We start from the raw sequence: 24,040 nt of genomic DNA, 5'->3' as shown, positions 1-24,040 counted from the left end.
CTCTCTCTCTCTCTCTCTCTCTCTCTCTCTCTCTCTCTCTCTCTCTCTCTGTAGGTCTTTGGCTTGTCTCTGCCCCTGTTTCCTCTCTGCCAAATGACTTCCTGTACAGCCCTTCTCTTGTTTCAATGTTCGTTAACTCTCCATTTCTCTCTATTCCGCCCTCTTCTTCTATTAAGAACCATTATCTGTGATAATTAACCAATTATTGGGCTCTTGAAATTAAATGACTCAAGGAGACCAGTGGCCTTGAATTAAAAATGCAAAATGAACCCTTATGCATTTGAGCACCTTACATTGTTTCACATATTCAGGGATATGTATTTTCTCAGAAAATGTATCTATACACAAATACATAAGAGATATATTTAATATATATAAGAATCTATAATCCACACATCTTTCCTATGATGTGATATAGCAAAAATTAACAATGAAGATAGATTATAAATATAAATATCAATAATATAATATATTATTAAAAGCTTTTTTCAAAATTTTTGCTGGCTGTCACACCACAATAGGACACATGATCTACTAGGACACGTCAACTACCCATATATAAAACAATAATATAGTTTTTTGCACTACATCTAAAGGTTGTTTTTCATCTTAGAAACCTTGAGAAAGATAATTCACATGACCTCTGACCTCTTCTCACTAACACTGTGTCTACACCGGACTCGGCGCGATGCGACACACGGCTTGTCCGGTGTGGACAAAATGTAAAATTATACTGAGTTCTAATACGTTCTATTGTCTCTTGTCGCATCGCGCCGGATCCGGTGCAGACACGGTGTAAAGCCATGTTAAAAATCAAGTGACATCTGATGGGATGATATTAATTAGAATGCAGTACAGTTGAGTGAACTGAACTGGGGTCATACAAGGTAAAGATGTCTAACTCAAGACACACGGAGTAAAGGTTGGTTGAAGTATATCATTTCACAGAGGCCTGTATAGGCAGATGTGTTTTGGCTGCCTATGTGCGCAGATGAGCAGAAATTCCTCTGTGAAAGGTTGGCTGTATCTTCGTATTTTTTCAATGTCCTGCTTGTGCACACGGTTTCATGACCCATCTCTTTGTCACATGAATTAGTGACAACACAGTCAAGACGGGAGAGCTAAACTAAATTACATCACATTACAACACTGTCCTTTGACTTATTGTCCGGTGAAATGCAAAGAATAATGAAAAAAGAGTAGAATTTCAACTAATTATTTGCATATTAATGTATACATTTTTAAATCAAGAATCTGTTATTTTTACCTTAATATTAGTTGATGATTGCTACTAGTTTTTGTGTGTGTCGGTTGTTGCACTGTGTTTGAACTCTTTAGATGATTTTACGTGCACAAAACTAGCAAAAACCTGCAGTGTCAACACATAAGCCCCAACCTACATATAAACACACACACACAAGTGCACATGCTCAAATATACAGTCGAATCGCATCCCGATCGGGTGGCCGAGTCTGACTAACCGCTGTGACAGTCACCTCAGAGCAAAGGGAGGGGCTTCAGAAAGTCATGTGACCATGTAACCATGGAAACTCCATAGGGAGAAAGCAACTGAAGAAAAGAAGGGGAGGACAGTGTTTTAAAAATAAAATGAGATTTTATGCCTACTTATGATCAGTGAAGCGTACAAAGGGTGCCCGAATGCACACTGGCTGTTGTAGGCCTGAATGCCTTGTACAGAAAGATAATGAGCTTGGGGACTATTCAATGATGATTGCCGTCTTCATTTTGCATAGATTATCTTATAAAACAGTACTTTAGTTTGAAAGAACAACTAGGAGTAGTTAACCAAATGGCCTTCAGAAAGCCACAGACTGGTCACAGTATATAGACACCCAACAGACTTAAAGTGATAGTTCACCCAAAAATGAAAATTCTGTCATCCTTTAATCGCCCTCTTGTCATTTCAAAGTTTTATGACTTTCTTTCTTCTGCAGAACACAAAAGAAGATATTTCGAAGAAAGTCGGTAACCACTGGCCCCCATTCTCTTCTATTGTTTGGACACAAAACCAATGCCAGTGAGTGGGGACCAGTTAACAACGTTCTTCAAAATATCTTCTTTTGTGTTCTTCAGAAGAAAGTCATAAAGGTTGGAAATGACAAGAGGATGAGTAAATAATGACAGGGCGAACTATCACTTTAACACAAAATCACTGAAGTTACCGCAGTCTTATAGTAAGGAGAGATAAGATTGCAAGCAGTGACTTACTCTTTCATGCATGTAAAGAACGCAATATATTTTTACCCTCCCCACATACTGGGAATCATTTAAATGAAGCGTTGGATGAAAAGTTCTAATACATTTATTAGTTCTGCCTGTGTATTTGCATTTGACAGCATTTAGTTGCCTTCCAGACACACTTCCAGACAGGGAGCGATTTTGAAGTGTCCTAAACAGACTGAAAGCGGAGAGGTTAATAATAGATGCATAACTCTTGAGGGTCCTCAGTAGCGAACATTTATTGTGGGTGTTCGCTCATAGACAGATGTTGATGCCCTGATGGGACGCAGGTGCATTATGATCTGTGTGCTCATCTGAGAAAACTAAAACGATCATTTTAAAGAGTTCCCCATGCAAGTTAATGTTACTTCTCCTGTCAAGCAGTCTTCTGCCAAGTGCAACTTTTGTTTAGTTTCAGAGATATGGCAAAAGTGAGAGAGTGAAGGGATTCAACCAAAGATAAAACAATTCTTACATCATTTAATCACCCTCATGTCATTCTAAACCTGTATGACTTTCTCTCTTGTGCAGAACAGAAAATAAGATATTTCAAAGAATGTTCAATGTTGCTGACCAAACAACATTGTCATGATTCTGCCTCATCATGTCAGGTTTTTCTTGGTCTACTGGCAGGATCATGGCAGAGCCTCGTGTTTTGTGTGGAGAGAGACATAGTATTGTTGTCATGACATAATATGCAGTCTCTCCAGTCTCGTCTATGGCCCCGCCCCTCTCGTTCAGCTTCCATTAGTGTTTCATTCCCTGCACCTGCCCTGTGTTAATTTACCTTGTTATCCTCCCCATATAATGTCCTTGTGTCTATTGTCCTGTGCTTGTTCGTACTGCTTGTTCGTGCCAGTAACACTGGTCATACAGCGTGACCACACAGCCTGTATTATTGTGTATCGTTTACCGTGCCTAGTTCGTCATCTCACTGTCTTACGTTGTGGAATATTGCCTTGCCTTGTGTTACCCGTTCCCTTGGATTACCTTGCCCCGTTGGACTTCCTACCCTTTGTTAGTTTCTACGTTACGTCGTGTTTCCTATTTTGGTTCCTGTTTTACCGTAAGTCTTGTAAACCTGTTCTCTTGTTTTTTTCCCCCACGTGGGAAGTGTTTATTTTTCGTTTTTATTATTAGTCCCGTCCGTGTTGTACCCCATCGTGGGTTCTTGTTTTGTCGTTGTAAATAAAGTCTTGTTTCTTGTCAACCACTACCTGCAATTGGGTTCTTCCTCCTTGTCACTCCCCCAGTCGTGACAACATTGGACTTTATTGACTTACTTCCATTCTATGAACACAAAACCTGTGAGACATTTCTCAACAAAAAAAAATTTGTGTTCCACAAAAGAAAACAGTAGTTGAATGACATTAGGGAGAATAAATGTTGACAGAATTTAGATTTTTGGGTGAACTATCCCTTTAAGGGCTCTAAAGGCCTGCAGGTAGAAACTGTTCTACAATCTGCTGATTGTGGATTGAATGCTTCCAACACTTTGTCCAGTGTTTTTCTGTAATTTTCATTACTTTATACAATAGAATCATCTGTTACTTTTTACCATGCCGTTTCCTTACCTTGTTTGATTCTCCTCGCTCTGAATCAAGCTGTGTCAGTGTGAATGTGACGCAGTGACTCTGTTTGGCTGTGTTGGTGTAATCTTCTCCTCTCTGCGCTTTTCATTCTTGCCCTGCAGAACACAGCTTGGAAAGATTGATAAACAAGCTGCGGCATCATAACACTCACCCGCTCGTAGCCACACCAGTGTGTGTGTGTGTGTGCGTGTGTGTGTGTGTGTGTGTGTGTGTGTGTGTGTGTGTGTGGTGTGAGAGAGAGTGTGTGTAAGAATAGGGGCTTGAGAAGAGAACGCAGCTGTATTGGGTGAGTGGAGAGGGGGTTGGTCTCCAAGGCTTCTCGCCATGCTTGAAGCAAGTAAATTGGGGTTGTGTGTTTGTTCGTTTGGGCAAGCGTGTGGTTATTCATGTGAGAGTGTGTATCTAGTGCAGTGATGTACGCTGTGTATCTTTGACTTGTGTTTTGGTCATGTTGGACTAAAACTGACCTATAAAGGCATAAAAACAAATGGTTATGATACTGTTGCTATTGTAGAAATGTGCTACAATTTAATTGAATTAAAAGGTATGTCTATTTTTTGTGTAATGTCTGTTATAATAATAAAAAGGTATTAATGTTAAAGTCCGAAAAAGTGAGTATAATTGTGATTGTCATAAATTTTCAACATGTCTGCCACCATGAGGTGATCTGTCCCATGTTAAAAAGCTACTGAAATGTGAATATATATTTTCCAAAGTTCTATTGCTTTCTTCGTATATATCTTTGTATAAATATTCTGTGTGGTGGATTGATTTATGCCTTAAATAGTGTTTTAGTGCTAAACAAACAAACTAAACGACGACTAAACAAAAAAAAACGTATGCAAAAAATGTGTATTAGGGCTGGTTGATTATGACAAAATTCACGATTATTTGCCAAAGGATGAGATCACGATTATTTAACACAATTACTCATTGACTTTGGAAACAAAGTCAATAAATGGATCAATTATTAATAAATAAATTACTTATTAACAAATAAAAAAGAAATATAAAAACAGATGAAAATAAAGTATGAATGCATAAATTCATATAAATAATTAAAAATAATCAAAAGAAATTAAACAATCCTTGCAAAATGAAATTCAGCACAATAATAGTTTTCATAATTGTTGAAAGTCAAAATTGAAATTGAGAATCGATTATGATTACTAGCACAGCTCTACATGTGTTTAACAGCACATTCAGCTTAGCTTTTTGTTATGATGGTACTATTACCTGTTTATTGTTATAAACCTGTTTAGAAAATATTAGTTTGCTGTGGAAATGATTCCCTTGAAATGTAACATTGTATTATATTCATTTAATTTTATATAGAACATTATGTGCCAGTGTGTGTGTGTCACTGATGGACGTTCAATAAATATTGTGTCTCCTAATTGAAACAGTGGAGGGCAGCAGAGAGATTCATTTGAGCTGAGGTCCTCTCCTGAGATGAATGAAAACACATTATCAGTATAACATGCAGTATTTGTTGTGAACTATCATCAGTGTCCTGAGTAACACATGTTTTGTGGTATTTGTATTTAACAGTTATTATCTGGACCTACAGCGGTTGATCCCCCCAAAATACACAAAAGTACCATAAAGTGATTATGAAAGAACATTATGATCTCAGAAAATATATAACACAAAACATGACTCTAATGTTGATTTCAATTTAGGGTGATCCCAGGGTAATTGGTACCCCTTTAAATCCCAAATATTTGACACTTCATGAGGTGGCCATAGTTTTAGTAAGTGAGAAATGCAATGATCATACAGTATACACCTTGCCTTAACCACAAATTGCCTATTGCTTGCCTACCACAATGAGGACGGAGTGTAAATGTGATCCCATTAGACCTTTAAATCGTGACTGATTGTGCAATTTTTGTCTGAGCAGTCCAGAGCCTCTAGTGTTAGCTGGAAGCAGAGGATGGTTTCAAATCATCACTCCTTGGGTTACAGGAATCAGTAAGCTTTCACTGCTTCACCTGTCTCAAAACACACCTCAGCATTTCAAGACTAGAGCCTTGTCTGTTAATCTAATTTAAATGTACTGTTTTAAACCAGAAAGACACAGAGCCGTAGCCCGTTGCAGTGACCCCCATAAGACTGCGGTCAACGTAGTACGCCCCATTCAAAATGGGTTAGACATTCTCTGATGTCCATCAATGTGATGTCAATGCGAGTTCACTGCTGCTGCGCTCTCATCTGCTGTGGTCTACCGATTCACATAAATGAGAAAATGGATTCCCAGAGTCTCTCAGGCTAAGACCACTGGGTTTAAATAAATAGCTCCATCTGAAATTAATTTCAAGCAAGGTTCCACTGGGCTTTTCCTGTATCTGATACATTCAACTGTGAAATATGAGTGCTGTATTATCTGAGGTTTTCAAAAGCACTAAGCACCTTTTTACATGGCACCACAGTGCAACCAGGCATGTGATGTATAAAATGAACAAAATTCTGTATAATTTTTACAGAAATTCTAACAAAAATTACAAATAAAAATGAATGTCAACAAAATTTTTACAATTCAGTGTGTGTGTCCAATAGATAATGAATATTTGTTTTGGAACTTTTGCATAGTCCATTATGAACAAAGATAAACACAGAACTGATGCAATGACATATTTTTAATTCATGCACGCACAGTTGCACACTTTTTTTTACATTCACTGCCTTTACATACATACTGTATATAGCCGCAGAAAACATTTAAGAGACCATTTCAAAATTATTTTCAGTTTTCCTAAATTTACTATTTATAGGTGTTTAGGTAAAATGCTTCATTCTGTGAACTGCTGACAATATTTCTCCCAAATGTCAAACAAAAATATTGTTTCTATTTGCAGAAAGTGATAACTGGAGAAACAGGTCAAATTAACATAAAATATGCTCTATATTTTTTCAGACCTCAAATACTGCAAAGAAAACAAGTTCATTTTCAAGCAATACAACAGTTACTGTATATTTGTACATGTATTTAAGAAAAATTCTAAATTCTTTTTTGTGATAACCTCAATTTTTATTTTTATTGTGACTTACAGTACACAAAATTAACAACAATGACTTAGCATACAAAGTAGAATGAAGTATCTCCAGGAGGAGTTTCAGTACTGTATCTCAGCAGTATATTTCAATGATATGAATCATTCTGTTAAGCGTATATCTTGTTGTTTTCTAAGAATGTGTGAGGATGTCTGTTATTTTGCATATAAGTTTAGGAACTGTATGACGTTGTTTAGCAGCCCTGGATCTTTTTCAACTCATGTTTTGTTGAATGATAGACACATCAGTTGGGAATGTGGGAGCAGTTCTCTGGATTGGTGGCTTTGAGATGCACATGTCTTTGGGAGGTGCATTTAATAGCGTTACATTTTGCTCGAACACACATCTGATCTGAGATTTGTTATCCTCACTTGTGTATTTTTTATAACAAAGTTTAATAACAAAATATAAACATTACTAATGATGATACTAAAGAAATATACTACCAAAGATTATATAGAGACCTGAAGGACACCCACTAGAACGTCCATTAATCTCCATGAATTTCTTTGGAATTGGGACTGACTATTTTCCTCCCACGTCCTGCACAAGTTTCTCAAAAGGTTTTAGAACCTCAATATAATACTTTATCACTCTTAAACTTACTTTTAAGTGTCTTCTGTTTCTTTAAAGGGATGATTCACCCCAAAATGTAAATGTTGTCATCATTTACTCACGCTCTTGTTATTTCAAACCTGTATGACTCTCTTTCTTCCGCAAAACACAAAAGAAGATATTTTAAAGAAAGCTGGTAACCGAACAGCGCTGGCATCCGTTCACTTCTATTGTATGGACACAAAATCAATGCAAGTGAATGGGTGCCGATTACCATATTTTTCAAATATCTTCTTTTGTGTTCTGTGGACGAAAGAAATTCACACAGGTTTGAAATGACAAGAGGGTGAGTAAATGATGACAACATTTTCATTGTTGTGTGAACTATCACTTTAAACCTTTTTATTTTAAAAATAAAGTGAGGTCTTCTCTTAAAGGCGGGGTAACCGATTTCCGAATTACGCTTTAGACAACTGAGTCGGGCCGAGTACCAAAACAACCTTGTAGCCAATCAGCAGTAAGGTGCACAGGACGGACATTAGCCGAGCCGAGCGCTGATGAAAGATGGGGGTAGGGGTGTGTTTGTTTTGGTGATTTGAACATCAACAACGGCTAAGAGAAATCGGACACCCCGCCTTTAAGCCTGGGATTTTTACACTATCCACTGGTAACGTGACACAGTTTCTGCCTGACACAGTTTAAAGTTGTCTCATCACTCTGTTGGACAGTGCAGGTGGGAATATTCTTGTAGGGAAAGACCGAGCAGACCTTTCCTCATTACCCGCTCAACAGGTGCTATCCACATATGGGTCTCCATCCTTCCCACTCACTGTTGAGCTCTCATACAATACTCACCTGTTGTCCCATGGGTTTCTCACACCTGTCCATTAGATTTGGCTGAAGCCGAGTGTGATTCCACTGTTGTCAGACCTGCTTTCATTTGATTGTGTCAACTCAGATTGCCTTCTTGGGTATCCTATGGTGAATGAATAAATGAAGTCTGTGGTCATAATACAAACTTTTTGGACTGGATGTAGTGAGTCTAATAACCACAACAGGGAATTAGTTTAACCTCATTTTTATTTAATTGTTAATTTAATAAATCATAAGTATTCAAAATTTCCTTGAAATTTGTTTTGAAATAAAATTTCATTGTAAACAGGAAACCTCAACAAGTGTTGTTTCTGCAGTGTCAGCAAAATAGTGCAACCTTTCTTTTACAGGTCAAGCATTCCTTGTTTAGATTATGCAAGGAGTAAAAATCTTTTCTATGTGTGAAATGCAGCACCAATACTGATTTGTTGAGATTTTCTCAAATGTACATCATGTGGCCTTAAATCGTATTTTCATAGAGACCTGACATAAGCTGCATTGTTAAGTGTCATAGCCTGCCAAGTTTCTCAGGCTGATATTTGAGCAAGCCGTGTGAAAGCATTATTGTTTTACCATAATGACAGGCCAATGCTGTCTTATAATGGCAAGACTGACATTTCCATACATCTGAAATAGGCTCTACAATTCATTCTGTCTCTCCATGTCACCGGTTTCATATCATAGACAAAATTACACTACTACAATATAAATATAAACCACATCATTTTACTTACATGCACTGTCATTCAAAAGTTTAGGGTTACTTCCTCGTTTTTTTTAGTTCTTCGTATATTTTTCTCGTTTTTGAACACCTTCAGACCTTTTAAAATCATGAGAATCATTTTAGTAAACTGACCCTAAATTTTGGTACAGTAGAGTATAGATAAACTGTTTCATTCAATTTATACTGTCATGGATGATAGATCAGACTATACCACGTCTGGGTATCAACCAATTTATTTTCTGGCATGAGTCAGTTCCTGTGTGCCATAAAATTGAATCTGACACTGCATGAGTTCAGCCTTAGAGAATAGAGTCTTTTTAATACTGTTGCTTTAAAAGTTGGCATGGAATGAAACTTGTAATAGTCTATTGTGATCTATATCTGACTGAAATTGAACCTTTTCTTCTGGAATGAGAATAAAATGTTGGATGAGTGATAGTCCCCCCCAAAATAAATCAGGGCCCGGTTGCAAGAAACCCCTTAAGTTACGAAAACCCTAACAATATTGTTACAATTAGAATTAAGGGTTTTCTTAACTTAAGGGGTTTCTTGCAACTGGACCCAGGCATTAACTCTTGCGGAACACAAAAGAAGATATTTTGAGAAATGTCTTAGTGGTTTTGTGTCCATACAATGGAAGTCAATGGGGATCAATGTTGTTTGGTTACCAACATTCTTCAGAATGTCTTCTTTTGTGTTCTGCATAAGAAAGTATAATAAAAGTAATAAAGAAGACTAAAGATGAAACCACACGGATGTTATGATACAGTATCTGTATGATACCTGATGGACACATTCATCCTGCATTTTTGTACCCTGTGTGATTACAAAATATTGTTTGACACGTGACTTCACTGTGAAGTGATTTGTAGTTCCTGTAGGAAGTCTCTTTATGTGCTTGTGCTCAGAGCACAGGGTTATGCACAAAAGCGCCAGCCCTCTCCTATCTCACTCTCCTGAGCTTACGGTCCCTTCTTCTCCATCCTGTCGAGGAGCTAGACTACTGAGCACAGGCAGCTTTTCTGAGGAGCTTCTAAATGACCTCAAGACAATTACTTGTGTTCTGAAGCTGGACATCTCTTGCTTTTAAATGTGTATGGTCATTTTTGCACCGGTAAGTCCTTGCTTTAGTATCTCTATATATCTAATAGCAGCCATCAGGTGGTATTTACAGTAGCTGTTGAACAGTTTGACTTAAACTTTCAATAATATTTTGTGGCAGACGTTTTAAGATGCAAGATTTTGTGCTTTGTCTTTAATAGAGAACATGCTTTCTGTCTCAGTCTTTAGTGCAGATTTGAACATTCAGAGATGTTACGGTGTCACTCCATATCTCTCATCAGTTCTTTTTCCTTTTGTGATACTGATCCGCTACGTCTTCTGATTTTTTTCCTAATACTGTCTATAGACAAATATAACAGCTGATGTATATGAAAACTGAGATTATCACCCTAATGTTTAAATTATTTTCTAATCAGTTATTCAAATGATGTCAGTTTCGTATCCAAAAGGGCTGAATTCACAAAGCGATTTGGAACAATGATAGCACATCTGTATAGCGCAAAATAATGATGTTCATGCTAAAACAGAAGCATGTACCACTCCTACTTCATGATCTAATTCGTGTGCCAGAGACCTTTTAGCTGCTAGCACTGTTCTCCTATCATACTGAATCATTTGTGAATCTGAATGAGTGAGATGTCTATTTTTGTTAGCTTATTAATGAATCATTATTCGAGATCTATGAATACGCTGTGTAAAAGGGGGATTTGTCTTACAGTGTATCTTGCAAAGTACTTTAGCACTAGATGATCTGATTCCCTATACCTACACAGATCAATGCCATTGTGAGCTGTTTGATTTTTGGGAAAGTGAATTTAAAAGCAAGATATTTTGTAGTGGAATAGAGTGCCGAGTGATAAATTGCTGCATATCTGTCTTTATGTTACCATGGTGATATTTGGGTTATTAACCATTGCAGGTATCTTTGGTTTGGAATGCTTACCTGTGTCTAAAATGCCGTAAACCTCAGAGTACTATATTATGCTTTACCATACCATTAACATTTGTAGGATTCATAAATTTGACTAATTATGGAAAAAAACACATGAATAAAGAGGGCACAAAGTTTTCCAAAAGTCTGAGCCACTGGCCCAGAGGTAGTTTTATTGGTATAACATGAAAGAAATTGGTTCACTTGTTGCTTTACCATAAAACAGGCCAGTTTACATTTTTATTTATGCACTGACAGATCCTTTTATTCAAAGCGACAAATAGTGCATCCAAAGTACACATTTTGTATTGGTATGTGTTATCTGGGATCGAACCCACAACTTTTGCATTACATAATACTCTATAAATGATATAGGAACACCACTTCTACCAAAAATGCCTTTTAATGTTTAAGTTCACTGATGTTTCGGGGCCTTGCGCATGCTAATATGGCGACTAAGCAAAGGCATACACTACAGATGTGTGAAACAGGCCTTATGTGTTGAATCTGGATATGTTCAGAAGAATCATTTTTTGAAAAAGTGTTTATGACACAGTTGCAGTAACATTTTTCAGACCAGAATGTTTAGCTTTTGTGCCTTCATTCTATCCATGGGAATGTACTGTAATGTCTGTGTGAAAGGTTGACAGTTCATAAAAAGTAATTTATGAAAAGATGAAATGCACAGACAAACAGTTTACAATAAGAGCAGAAGACTGTATTAAAAATGTAGATTTTTTTATTTTAAACACAATATGCCAAATTAAGCATAACAGAACCTTACAGGCTCTATTTTATATCAACATTGTATATAATTCAAAAATGAATTGCAATAATTCTATGTGAGTGACTTACTCTAATGCCACGGTCAGATTAGACTTTGAGCATGCGAAATTCGTTCGGACGGTGCTGCAAAAATGAGCGGGAGCGATTCCTCCATCTTTTACATTTCAGTACCGAGAGGTCAAGCTGTGACATTTGGATCTTCTATTGGTCTCACGCACTCACGTGACGCAAATTCGCAGGTCAGAGTTCACCAAACTTGAACTTTGCTACGCAGCGAAACGCGAAATATCTTCGAACGGGCTTGCGCATGCGTATGATGGAAGTCAATGGAGCGAAAAGTCAAGTGTGACCACGGTTTAAGACTGCCAAACTACAGCATATAATCTATGTTGCAAACCTTTGCTTTTTATAATGATATTAATGTTGTAATACAATTATATAATCATTCTAATGAATAAAACATATTTGCTGTATTTCACTCAGCTTTTTGCCATCTTTGCATTTGCAACATGTGGAGGTTACTCTGGGCAACTGAGGGTTAGTGTGGACTGTGTCAACAAGACAGACAGCAACCTCAGTATCGGCATCAACTTTGCCTACCCGTTCAGGTAAGTCTTGTTTAAAGTGTCCCATATGTATCTATTGCAGAGTGACATGACGTCATACATAATCAATGGACTTTACAATAAACCAGGACTATCATTCTAGGTTTAAACTGGTTACAAATCATTCTAATATATATTTTTTCTTAGTTTTGACAGACTAAGTAACAGGCTGCCTTTGTAGTCCTGAAACCTAATGTGAGTTGCAGTAACAGGCTGTTTTGATGGCTTCATGCCCTGAACGGTCAAGCACACACACATGATGTCCATACCAGTGTGATGCTTTGAAGTAGCCCTCAGGTCTCCCGCTGTATTCACTAGAGATGAGCTTCAAGTATGTAGTTATCAAAGGAGGACAAGGTAGAAATAGATGGAACTGTATGACAGGAACCTAATATGTTGCAGTTATATTTGATGTAATGTCATTTGACGGCAGCATATAACAGAGCGAAGTTGTTTGGCTGTGTTTTGTGCCGTCTTTTACTACAGCTGCGAGCCACCTCTGCTATTTGTGGTATTAAATGTTAAAGAAATCTATTTTCTATTATTGCATTTGAATTTATTATAATAATTTAACTTGTTATATCTTATTATTTTAATTCGTTTTTTATTGTTTTAATTTACTTATGATTTGACCTATTGAACGATTGTTTTTATAGTATATTGATTATTTTATAGGATTTCATACAGTATTTTATATATATATATGCTTTTTGTCCTATTTGGACTTGAAAGTCCATCATCCCTGTATATCATTGAAAAGAGAAAACTATTATATAAATTCTCCTTCTCTGCTTCACATAAAAAAGAAAGTCATGCCAGTTTGGAACGGTAGGTGTGTGAGTAAATGATGATAGAATTTCAATTCATTTTATGTGTGAACTATCCCTTTAATCTCAGTTTGGCCTCATGCTGAGCTGAAGCTCACAGTAGAATACCTGATAGTTCTTTCTGAAACTGCAAACTATATAAAAGGCATGACATTTCTGCAATTCATGTAACAGGTTGAACTGGGTGGAATTTGATGTACCGACGTGTGAGGGCAGGAGACAAGAGCGGCTTTATCTGATCGGAGACTTCTCCTCCTCAGCGGAGTTCTTTGTCACCATCGCTGTCTTCGCCTTCCTCTACTCGCTTCTGGCCACTGTGGTCTACATCTTTTTCCAGAACAAGTATCGTGAAAACAACCGTGGACCTCTCATTGTGAGCCCTTGTGTTATTTGAAAAACCCAAATATTTACATTTATACTCTTAATTCCCTATTTGGGAAGGCTGATAAAAAACAAGCTACTTGTAATAAAACACCCAAATAATAGTAGTTATAAGAGATAATAATTTCTCATACTTTCAGCATATAAAAATAATGCATGCAGTTTGTCTTTATTTAGTGTACATGTGAAGTGTGCAATTTTTGATGTGCCAGTTTTGTGGTTATATTCTTGTTTTGTGACCATTTTACTAGGGATGCACGATAATTTATCGGTCATATATAATATACAGTATACCGATATATTATAGCCGATAAATTATGAATAATTTCCTCCGGTTAAACTTCTTCAGCTGCACGCTACTCACAGTTAAAATCCAGTACAGTACTGTCTTTCTGTCATGATCATTTACTCACTGTTATTAGCAAAACATTGTTGATGTGCAGTAGTATGTAGATATTTATGAACGTGTATATTATAGGAACAAAAGCATATTGTTTGAATCAGACTGCTGTCTGAATGCTTTCTGTCTTGAGACCTGTTAGACTTGTGGCTATTGAGAACACCTTTCTGGTTTGCTCTGGAAGAACATCTTTAATTTGTTTATTAAATTAAAAAAAAAAGAAAAAATTAAGTTTAAAAGTTAAAAAATCTTAAATCAATGTAAAGTAGGCTTGGTACATGATTTTTAGGAGACAAAAGAATTTTCAGTCTCAGAAAATGTTATATTAATATTTAGGTACTCTATATCGGCCAATATATTGGTTATCGACTTCCAATGTTCAATGATGATCGGTTATCGTTATCGGCCAAAATTTACATATCGGTGCATCCCTACATTTCACATCTACACTGCCTAAACCATAACAAGAAAAGTCACAGATGAGATAGTTTTAATATCTCAAATATTTCTCCCAGCGACCAATGAGATTAAATGGAAAGCAAATGGAAATTTTATTTAAAGGCACAGTTCACACAAAAATGAAAATTCTGTCTTCATTAGGTTGCTCCAAATCTGAATATTGTTTTGTTTTGTTCTGATGAGCACAAAGTAAGATATTTGGAAGAATGCATGTAATCAAACAGTTCTTGGCCACCTGACTACCATAGTTGAAAAAATCGTTTTATAAATGTCTTTGTCCTGTTGAAAACAAAATATTGTAGGAAAGCAAAGACTTCTGGGGCACTTTTGACTACCATTGTTATTTTTCCTACTAGTCAGTGGTGGCCAAGAACTGGTTACAAGCATTCTTCCAAATATCTTTCTCTGTGTTCATCAGAACAAAGAAATGTATAAAGATTTGTAACAACTCGAGGGTGAGTAAATGATTTATTTTTAGGTAAACTGTCCCTTTAAGTCTCCTGGTTCTCAGATATAACTCCTGAGAAAAATATCCATGAATCTCACAAATGTCTCCATTAGTTTCAGAGGAGACCTCAACAATATCACAATCCGAGCTCAGATTTGCCAAGTCTGCAATCAAAAGTAAATATTATGGAAGATTTCAGTATGAACTGAAACATTTATAATTTCTCTTAAATTTAGCCAAATCCATATTATTTTACATCTATATTCATTTTACTCCTCCATACTCTTACTTATTATATTTTTTTTTTTAAAGATTGGAGAAAGACTATAAATATGATTAGACTATAACTATACAGTCAATATATATGAATGTAAAATGTATATTAATAAATGTATAAATTTGAATATAAATACGATTTTGAAGACTTGAAATATGATTTGCTAACTGTCTTTGTAACACGCTCGTCTCTTGCGCCACAGGACTTCATTGTGACAGTGGTGTTTTCATTCATGTGGCTAGTGAGCTCATCAGCCTGGGCCAAAGGTCTGTCAGATGTGAAGGCAGCGACTGATCCAGATGAGGTGGTTCTGCTCATGTCGGCTTGTAAGGTGCAGGCCAACAAGTGCAGCTCAGTGTATGGACCTAGGTGGTCTGGCCTGAATACGTCTGTGGTAAGACAAGCACTATTGCAATAAGATTTTTGTTGTATTTATGTAGCTGCTCTTTCATTTACAACTTGTTCATTTATTCACAGGTATTTGGCTATCTGAACTTCGTGCTGTGGGCTGGAAACATCTGGTTTGTGTTTAAAGAGACAGGGTGGCACAAGGGAGGCCCACCACGGTATCCTGTTTCATCCTCGGAAAAACAAGCCACTGCCTTCAACCAACAGGTCTACAGTCAGGGAACCTTTGATCAGGCTGGAGGTGCTTTTACAGGAACAGGGGACTTTGCACAATCAGAGTATAGGCAGGTGGGAAATTATGCTACGAGTGGTCCCATCTCCTACACAAGTCAGTAACCCCCTCAGCCTCAGATGTGTAATAACCCCATACAGGGAACTAATGTCTAAGGGCAAAGTTTAACACAGAGCATAAGATAAAGAGAGAAGATTCATTTAATAGACATATTTATTTCAGATTAAACAAAACAGAGCTTATTGTTTATCCAGAATAGTGTTTTCGAAGGGATAGTTCACCCAAAAATGAAATATTCAGATTCTGTCATCATTTACTCACCCTCTTGTTATTTCAAACCTGTATGACTTTCTTTGTTGTGCAGAACACAAAAGAAAATATTTTGAAGAATGATGGTAACTGATCAACAGCGGTACCCATTGACTTCTATTGTATAGACACCAAACCAATGGGTACCACCGTTCGGATACCAACATTCTTCAAAATAGGTGAGTAAATAAAGACAGAATTTTCATTTTGGGGTGAACCATCAAGAATGATGAGTTATTTACACGTGCGTTGTATGATTTTTGTCTAAGTGGTGTTGACTGCTGAAAACCAGTGTTTACTGAACAAAGTTAAAGCGACAACGAGCAACTTTTTGACCTTAAAATAATGTCTTTAAAATTATTTAAGTGGTAGGTCAGCTTTTAACTGGACGAATTTTACTGCCGTTACTACCTAAGCAGCCTCCTATTGGCTGAAATTGCACTTGTAACTTTAGTGTTCGGCCCGGTATAAGGCCCGCCTATCCCCTGCTTTACGGCATACGTCACGTTTTACTCGTAGCCTGGGAGAGCTAGCCAAAAAACCAAAGTGGGTTTTGTCGGAGGAAGCGAAGAAAAGAAAGCGAGAGAGTTCTCGGACACGAGGCCGGTCACGAATCAATATCGGACGGGCTTACACTCGGTGGCGCAAGCAGCAAGAGGCAACAGGTTGCAAAACGGATGGAGACCTAGCGGTCCTGCTCCTGGATTTGTAAGTGTTATTTGTACATTTTTTTTGTTACTGTCCTGTACTTTTGAACGTATTTGTTATTAGTCTGTGTCATTGGCGCACCACCGGTTCACACTAGCTGAGAGATAATATATGGTTGCCGGTGTTGATAGCTAGCATGTTGTCATGTCTCGTCATGAATGTGTGTAGAGCTTGTAAATGAAGACTAAAAAAACACAATAAACGTGTTGTGGCAAAAAGTAGCAGATTCTTTAGTTCAGACCAGTAAACCAGTTCAGTCGTTGAGTAGGCTAATGTTGTCGTTATATATATATACATGCTATGCGCTGTTTTCATAGCATATCTAGGTCCGTCGGCTTTGTAAACAAACTCACGCGTATTGAGCTGCCAGCGGGAAATATTTGCGACAGATTTTACAACACTGTAAACAGACAATTCCGCTTATCAACCACATGGGGCAACAGTGAGCAGAAGTTGCTTGTTGTCGCTTTAAATGTGAAACAATAAAGGTCTTTGCACATACAGTCCGAAATTTTCGTATGCGTTTTTTCGTATTTGGCTCTCGTTTGTATGGTGTCTCTGAATTGTTAAAAAAGGCCACTCAAAATGCTTGACGGATGCGAAAAATGCAGAAAATCGAACCCGGTCCGAATGTTTTTATGACGGACGAAAATATCGGAGGCAGTGTGTAAATGTGATTGACACAACGTGAGGTCGTATTTATTTTTTAACGTGCGAAATTTTCTGACGCAAATTTCGGACTCAATGTGCAATGGGCTTTAGTTAGGGTGTCTACACACTAAAGTTTTCTTTGATTTGTTACTATAGATGTTACGAGATCTTTTCTGATAACGTTTCGTCAGTTTTCTGAATTTCTAATCCCCGGGTTAATGTCTCGCCAGTGGTTGTTGTATTTGTACTGTTGTGTTATAAGACAATCTGTGCTCCATGTTTATATGACGCTGATGTTTAAACTGATAAACTGCATGACGTTGTGCCATATTAATGTGTGTATAATTTAATTGCTCTAATTCTTAACAGGGTCATGTTGTTGTTCTGTGACCTGAATGATCATCACAGGGTGATTTAAATGCAAGACATTAGTCTTGTACAGAACATGATTTTCCTGCTCTCTTATGCATTCTTCCTCTTTTGTTTGTTTTTCTCAGTGCATGAGACTGTATTGACCATGAATGACCAATGAAAACAACGTGTTAATATTCTTTTTCAGACTGCTGTTGCATTTCAATGTGAACGGGTTTCTGTCTTGATATATTTGCATTTTCAGTCAGTGGGTGTGAATGCTTTAATGCATTTCGTGCAATGGCAATAAAAATATTGTGCATTCCTGTAGACTAAACCTGACTGGGCTTCTTCATATTCAATGATTTAGTGTATTTAAATTTAGACAGACAGGCAGACTTTTATTCTCTTTTATTTATATGTATGTAAATCACTGATGTTTGTACAGTTTACACATAAGGAATTGTTTGTAATGTTTATTAAATATCACAATGCACAAAATAAACACCTTCTATACCAGAGGACGCGTACGGTATGAACATTCAGACAACCGTCCACTTTTTTGTGTCTGTAAGGTTTCGATCACAAAAACAACTTGTCTTGAATTCATGCTGACCACAATCATCTGTCCACAATAAATCAGCTGTTTGAATAACAATATGCTTTTATACTGTGGAATTCAATGACGTTCTGACTGTCATTATAGGTAATAAACTAAGTAAGTGGTTCAGTATATCCGTCTATTACAAGATATGTCTAGATTCCCCTCTATATTCCAGCACTATATCCAGTAAACCTTGCTTGCAGAAGTTATGTGATGTTTTTGTGAGTTTTGTGTCTCATGCTAAAAGCTCCATTGTGGACAGCAAGCAAAACCTGTTAGCACTTGTCTAAATCCATCTATTTTAATATATAAGAACACAAACTGAAAATGATATAGGCCATCACACACACCAAAGTATTTGGACATGTTTTTAAATATAGGGCCATATTAGAGGCTGTATAAAGTACATACAGATCTATTACGGTTGAGGAGCTGCAGATGTAATTTTATTAACTATGGACATATTCCTCAAAGTTTGAAAATACTTCATATTTTTTCGTAATATATCATATATACATACATACACACTCTGGATCATCACATGATAGTGTAATGTGATGATCGTTCATCAGACTGTTAGTGAAAGAGTAGATTGCCAGAAGCAGGCCATTCTGACCTAGTCCTGATCTAATGTTCCTGTGTTACAGCACATTGGTTTGACTTCTTTTCATGTACACCTGAGTGCTGTTACCATAGCGATAGAAAGATATGTCACGGCATGTCAGAGCTGCTTTTAGGGAGAGGAGCTCTGTCTTTCATTAAGGGAGAATGGGCCATATGCATGCGTGACTTACGCGTTTCACCGGAAGAACCCCAGGCAGTTTTCGGTTGGGGAGACTTAAAGCAGAGAGAAATGGAAAAATGAGAAAATAGTTACATTTAGCAGAAGCTGTACATTGCGGCACACAGCAGTCGTATGTAGAAGTGCTGTTCTGCCGTATTTGAAATGATACTTTCATAAGTTAACATTTTGTTATAACATTCAAATACGGTAGAACTCCACTTCTATACTGCTGTGTGCCACAATTGGACAACATAGAGTTGCATTTACTGCAAGGGTAGTAAAAGTTCTTAGAGAGGAGAGTGTCTTGAGTAAGCGAAAACAGGCACAAGATTTAAAAAAAACTGTGACTACAAGCCCTATAGCTGTAACTCTTTCTATTCGTTTTTCAGCATGCAAATTAGAATGGCTTTTAAGATTGCTACCCAGTGTTGGCAAGAAGTCCACAAGCTAAATACTGAAACACCATGTAGGTATTACATAGTTAGGAAATGTTTCCAGATTCAAAGGTGATAATAAAAGGAGTCTGATAAACACTTTTGTAGTTGCTTATGCATTAAAAATAGTCATTTAAGTTGGCATGTTAATTGTGTTGCAGTGGAATTACCATAAAGTTCATAGTAATTTCATTCCATTTTAATTAACTATTTAAAAAAAACTTGTATTGGGTCCTTAAGAAAATACAGAAAATAAATCACTGGGCAGTGTGTCCATCAAGATGAAACAATGGCCTCTGTTGAGTGAAAACCAGGACAATGCTGACACATTGTGAAATGGGCAGAAAATTCTGTTTTTCTGCCTTGTGAGATTTCTGTGTCTGTCTGGCCCTGAACAACACTGAGCAAAGGCATCCGTGATGACAATGGTGTCAAGTATGTTGGGAAACTTTTGTTTACATGGAGAAACAAAGTTCTCCATTTTTATGTAGAGTTTAGCTGACTGCTAGGACTCCAACTGATTATGTATGGGATATGGCGGAATGCTTAACACTGAGCTGTTACACATATGCATTCAGAGCAGCATTATCCCGTACAGAGATTTGATGCACAGGGGAAATGTTTGTTGAATAAATCAGAAGGTGGAGATTTGGTTGACTTTGGAGTGCAGAATTTGTTCAATTTTATGATCATGATTCATTACGCACTCAAGATTATAAAAGTGAAGATGCAAGTATTGTTTTCCTTGCCCTGAAATATCTTAAAATATATCAGTGCCATTGTTTTGTCCCAAAATTTTTATATAAACATTTTTATAAAAAGCAACTTATCCTAATTAAGGGTTAGTCCTGGCTTAAGCTAAGCCCTGTCTGGCCATAGTGATTTATTCAGTTAAATCTGGTCACTTAAATTTGTTGTTGTCATCAACATTTACACGGAAGACCGGACCCTTAGGTTATTTAGGCAATAGGTAAATTGGTATAACGGAGGAAGGGAGGGAGATAAACCTCTGCTTCAGTGTCATCGAGAGTAAACTTTGTGACAGCAGTGACATCTGCTGGCTGAGAGTGTGTATGTCATGCAGTTTACATTTGCATTCAACGCATTGAACCATACAAACAATAAAAATGAATAACATGTCACGTAGCATTGATAACATGTTTAATTCAGTCATGCCATTTGTAAAACTGTACAAGATAAAATCAACATCAAAAGGACTAATGAACAAAATGAAAATGAACACTGTAAGCTCGTAAAAAGCACATCTTCCCAAAAATCTAATGTAGAAAATTCCAAATTATTTAGTCTCCATTTTCCATTGGGCTGTCTTGGGCATCATCACTTTCCATCTTCTCATCATCTAAAAAAAATTACAATTACAAGTTTAGATATAGCATAAAGATGTGAATTTACACATCTTGCTCTTACAGTTCTACTCAGCTGTCATTGAATCCGTCCTCTGCACTTCCATAACTGTCAATACAATATAACGTATTATATTGTATTGTCATTGTGTTGAATGTCTGTACTAGAAGCTTCCAACACCAAAGAAAATTCCTTGTGTGTGCAAGCACACTTGGCAATAAAGCTCTTCTGATTCTGATTCTGATTCTGTCTGGTTCGGCTCAGCTGCAAAAACTGACCTCCGAAGACTACAACAGACAGTCCGGACTGCTGAGCGAATCACTGGCACAACCCTCCCCAATCTACAAGAACTGTACTCATCCAGAGTGAGTAAAAGAACTCGCAAAACCACTCTGGACCCCTCACACCCCGCACACTTTCTTTTTGAACTGCTGCCGTCTGGTCGGCACTACAGAGCACTGAGCACCAATACAGTCAGACATTGGAAAAGTTTCTTCCCTCAGGCCATCTCTTGAACAGTTAAATGTTCTACTGTGCAATAAAAACACGTGCAATACACAACTATATACTCATATTTATTATACATATGTTGTTGATATAATATTCAGCTATCCACATTCCCCTGCATAACTTGTATATAACAGTATAATTTGTATATAGCACATCTGTACATCCAATATACTGCCTAATGTCCTTTGGTCTAATATTGTCCTTTCTGTCAAATGTGTATTGTCTCTCACATATTTATTTTTTACGTTTTGTTACCTGTGCCTTGCCACTTTTTTAACCTGTATGTGCACTGGAAGCTTCTGTCACTAAGACAAATTCCCTGTGTGTCCAAGCACACTTGGCAATAAAGCTCTTTCTGATTCTGATTTATAAGGGTTATGGCATTTGTTATAAGATATTAAGCGATCTAGAAAACCTTTGTGTTTTGTCTTTTGACTTACCCTCCAAAGTTTGCTGAAGTTCCTGGATTGTGGTGAGAAGAACATGAAACTGTTTCTTACGAAGTTCCAACTGAAAATAGAGAAGAGGAAAAATAAATATTTAAGTTTGTGACAAGTATACGTTAAAGAAGATTTTTTAAAAGGTTAAAAAATATTTACCTTGTCCTCCACATTCTCTTTGATTTGGGAAAGTTGTTGAAGCTCTTTGTCCAAAGCCTCAAGCTGTCTAAAAACAGAAAAAGATCATGCAAATTAAGCTGGTGGGCTATACCATGTATCCTTTCTATAAGGAGTTGGAATTCGTCATTTTTGATATTTTAGACACCAGATTTAATACAGGGTACAAACAAGCAAAAATGGTATTCAAGCTTGATAAACAAACATGTTTGTCTGTTTGTTTCTTTAGCAAACTTACTTTAAGGTCTCATGTCGGTCTGGATGTTGCTTGATAACCCTGGCCAAAGCATCATACTCTACAAAAAACAAAGTTAATTATATAGACTCGTAATTTTTTTTGATAAAGACAGGAAAAAGACTGCATCCAAAGGTCGCCTCACCTTGCCTATTTTTTCGTATCCTTTTTGCTCTCAGGATTTCTTTTTTGCACTCTGCAATTTTTTCATGGGCTGAGGTTATACTTTTCCCTAAATTGGAAGAAACATATTTTAGTATATTGCTATGTTTTGCGAACAATCATTTAAAATAGTCATGAGAATACTTTGACACAGTGGCAAAAAACATACCAATATCTCCATAGATTGCTTCATAATTATCCATTTCTTTCAGGTTCATGTTGTACACAAGTAACGTCTTTCCCATGGAGAATTCACACTGAGCCAAAGATCCCAACATTCTTTGATACTGTGCTAACCTGCAGGAACAGATTAAAAAGTGATTGCACTTCACTGCTGGAAATATCATGAGCCTAATGAATTCTAGCAGTGGTCCAAAATATTCAAAATAAACACTCAGGGTCATATAATGTTATATTACCCTTCCTCTGGTGTGAAGTTTGAATGACACCATTTGGAGAAGCTCTTCATGAGCACATTGATGCGTCTATCATCTCCAGCTCCATCTCCATCAATGAGAAGACGCTTCCGAATAACCTCATCTATGAAAAATACACAACAGAGAATACTACACATTTAACAATAATTAGAGTTTTCTAAGTGACTTTATTAAAATAATTGAAAAGAAACCAGTCAACTATATATAGTCATATAACAAAGAACTCAATTTAATGTAAGGAAAGGTTTATTTATAATTTGGCAGTTGGTAAAGTATTTGCAAACAGATATTGAACACTCACGCCTAACTGTTACCTTCCAAATCAAACTTCTAAATGTAATTACACGTGGTCTCAATTAACGAAATACTGTATACAGAAATATGGCATTTTAAACTAGCAGCCTAGTTTGTATGCTTTCAGAATCAAGCCTAGCATAGCACATGGCTAACTAGCTAATGTCCCTGCATTCGTTTTATTTCGCCCCTTAAAAACTGTTTATTAGGTAAACCAACAAACATGAAGCCAGGAACCTATGTAGTAAATCACACGACCTTGCAACATAATAAACAACCCCATATAGAAATCAGCAAAAAAATAATCCTTACCATCTGTAATGCTACCCATTTGTCCACTACACTATGAACTATTCGAAAAAACTTTATTGACAAACGCGCTCTGAAACAAATGTTGTCGGCGCCCCGCCTCTGTTGCGAAGCAAATGACCCGAGCCTGCCGCACGTATCACATCATATCATAAAACTATATGATTTTCTCTTATTACTACATCGCTAAAGTTGTCTTTAAGTTGCTGCGTGTGGCTCTGATGGTGTGTTCTCAGTTTCGTATCACTGTGTGCAGTTTGACAGTGAGCTAATGTTGAAGTGAAGTGCAGTTGCAGATTGTGTCTCAAAACCTAGTGAGCTGCCTAACTAGATAGCATATCACGACAAACTTCTCGTTTGGAACTTTCAAAAAATCCGTTTATATGTTACAAATTTGTAAATAATTACTGTAGTC

General features: G+C 36.9%; 2 protein-coding genes across 3 annotated transcripts in view; one reads left to right on the top strand and one right to left on the bottom strand.

Annotated features, from left to right (window-relative positions):
• synpra (synaptoporin a) overlaps positions 1-20,431 on the top strand; it is a 22,439-nt gene extending 2,008 nt beyond the window's left edge. Inside the window, exons 1-5 of one of the 2 annotated variants that reach the window (XM_057361464.1) lie at positions 9,961-10,153; positions 12,302-12,426; positions 13,425-13,623; positions 15,418-15,609; positions 15,693-20,431. In XM_057361464.1, coding sequence (XP_057217447.1) covers positions 10,130-10,153; positions 12,302-12,426; positions 13,425-13,623; positions 15,418-15,609; positions 15,693-15,959 — 807 coding nt within the window. In that variant the 5' untranslated portion in view covers positions 9,961-10,129 and the 3' untranslated portion in view covers positions 15,960-20,431. Of the gene's footprint in view, positions 1-9,960; positions 10,154-12,301; positions 12,427-13,424; positions 13,624-15,417; positions 15,610-15,692 lie in introns of those variants that run through there. The other variant, XM_057361463.1, reaches the window with a different exon arrangement.
• Positions 20,432-20,850: 419 nt separating this feature from the next.
• thoc7 (THO complex 7) lies at positions 20,851-23,854 on the bottom strand. Its single transcript, XM_057361465.1, has 8 exons — positions 23,629-23,854; positions 23,005-23,125; positions 22,755-22,882; positions 22,569-22,655; positions 22,427-22,484; positions 22,171-22,237; positions 22,012-22,081; positions 20,851-21,056 (listed from the first exon to the last, which is right to left on the bottom strand). The coding sequence occupies exons 1-8, from the start codon at positions 23,645-23,647 to the stop codon at positions 20,998-21,000; spliced, it is 609 nt and encodes a 202-aa protein (XP_057217448.1). The 5' UTR covers positions 23,648-23,854; the 3' UTR covers positions 20,851-20,997.
• Positions 23,855-24,040: the final 186 nt, after the last annotated feature.

This window comes from Triplophysa rosa, linkage group LG20 (assembly GCF_024868665.1).
Source record: "Triplophysa rosa linkage group LG20, Trosa_1v2, whole genome shotgun sequence".
NCBI classification, from domain to species: domain Eukaryota; kingdom Metazoa; phylum Chordata; class Actinopteri; order Cypriniformes; family Nemacheilidae; genus Triplophysa; species Triplophysa rosa.
Note: the sequence above shows the minus strand (reverse complement) of the source record. Positions and strands in the feature narration are given on the sequence as shown.

Excerpts from the sequence above, each read along its gene's own strand:
- thoc7 (XM_057361465.1), bottom strand. Across the intron at positions 22,656-22,754 it reads AGCAATCTATGGAGATATTG|GGAAAAGTATAACCTCAGCC; the intron begins GTATGTTTTTTG and ends CTTCCAATTTAG. Across the intron at positions 21,057-22,011 it reads ACTTCAGCAAACTTTGGAGG|ATGATGAGAAGATGGAAAGT; the intron begins GTAAGTCAAAAG and ends AATTTTTTTTAG.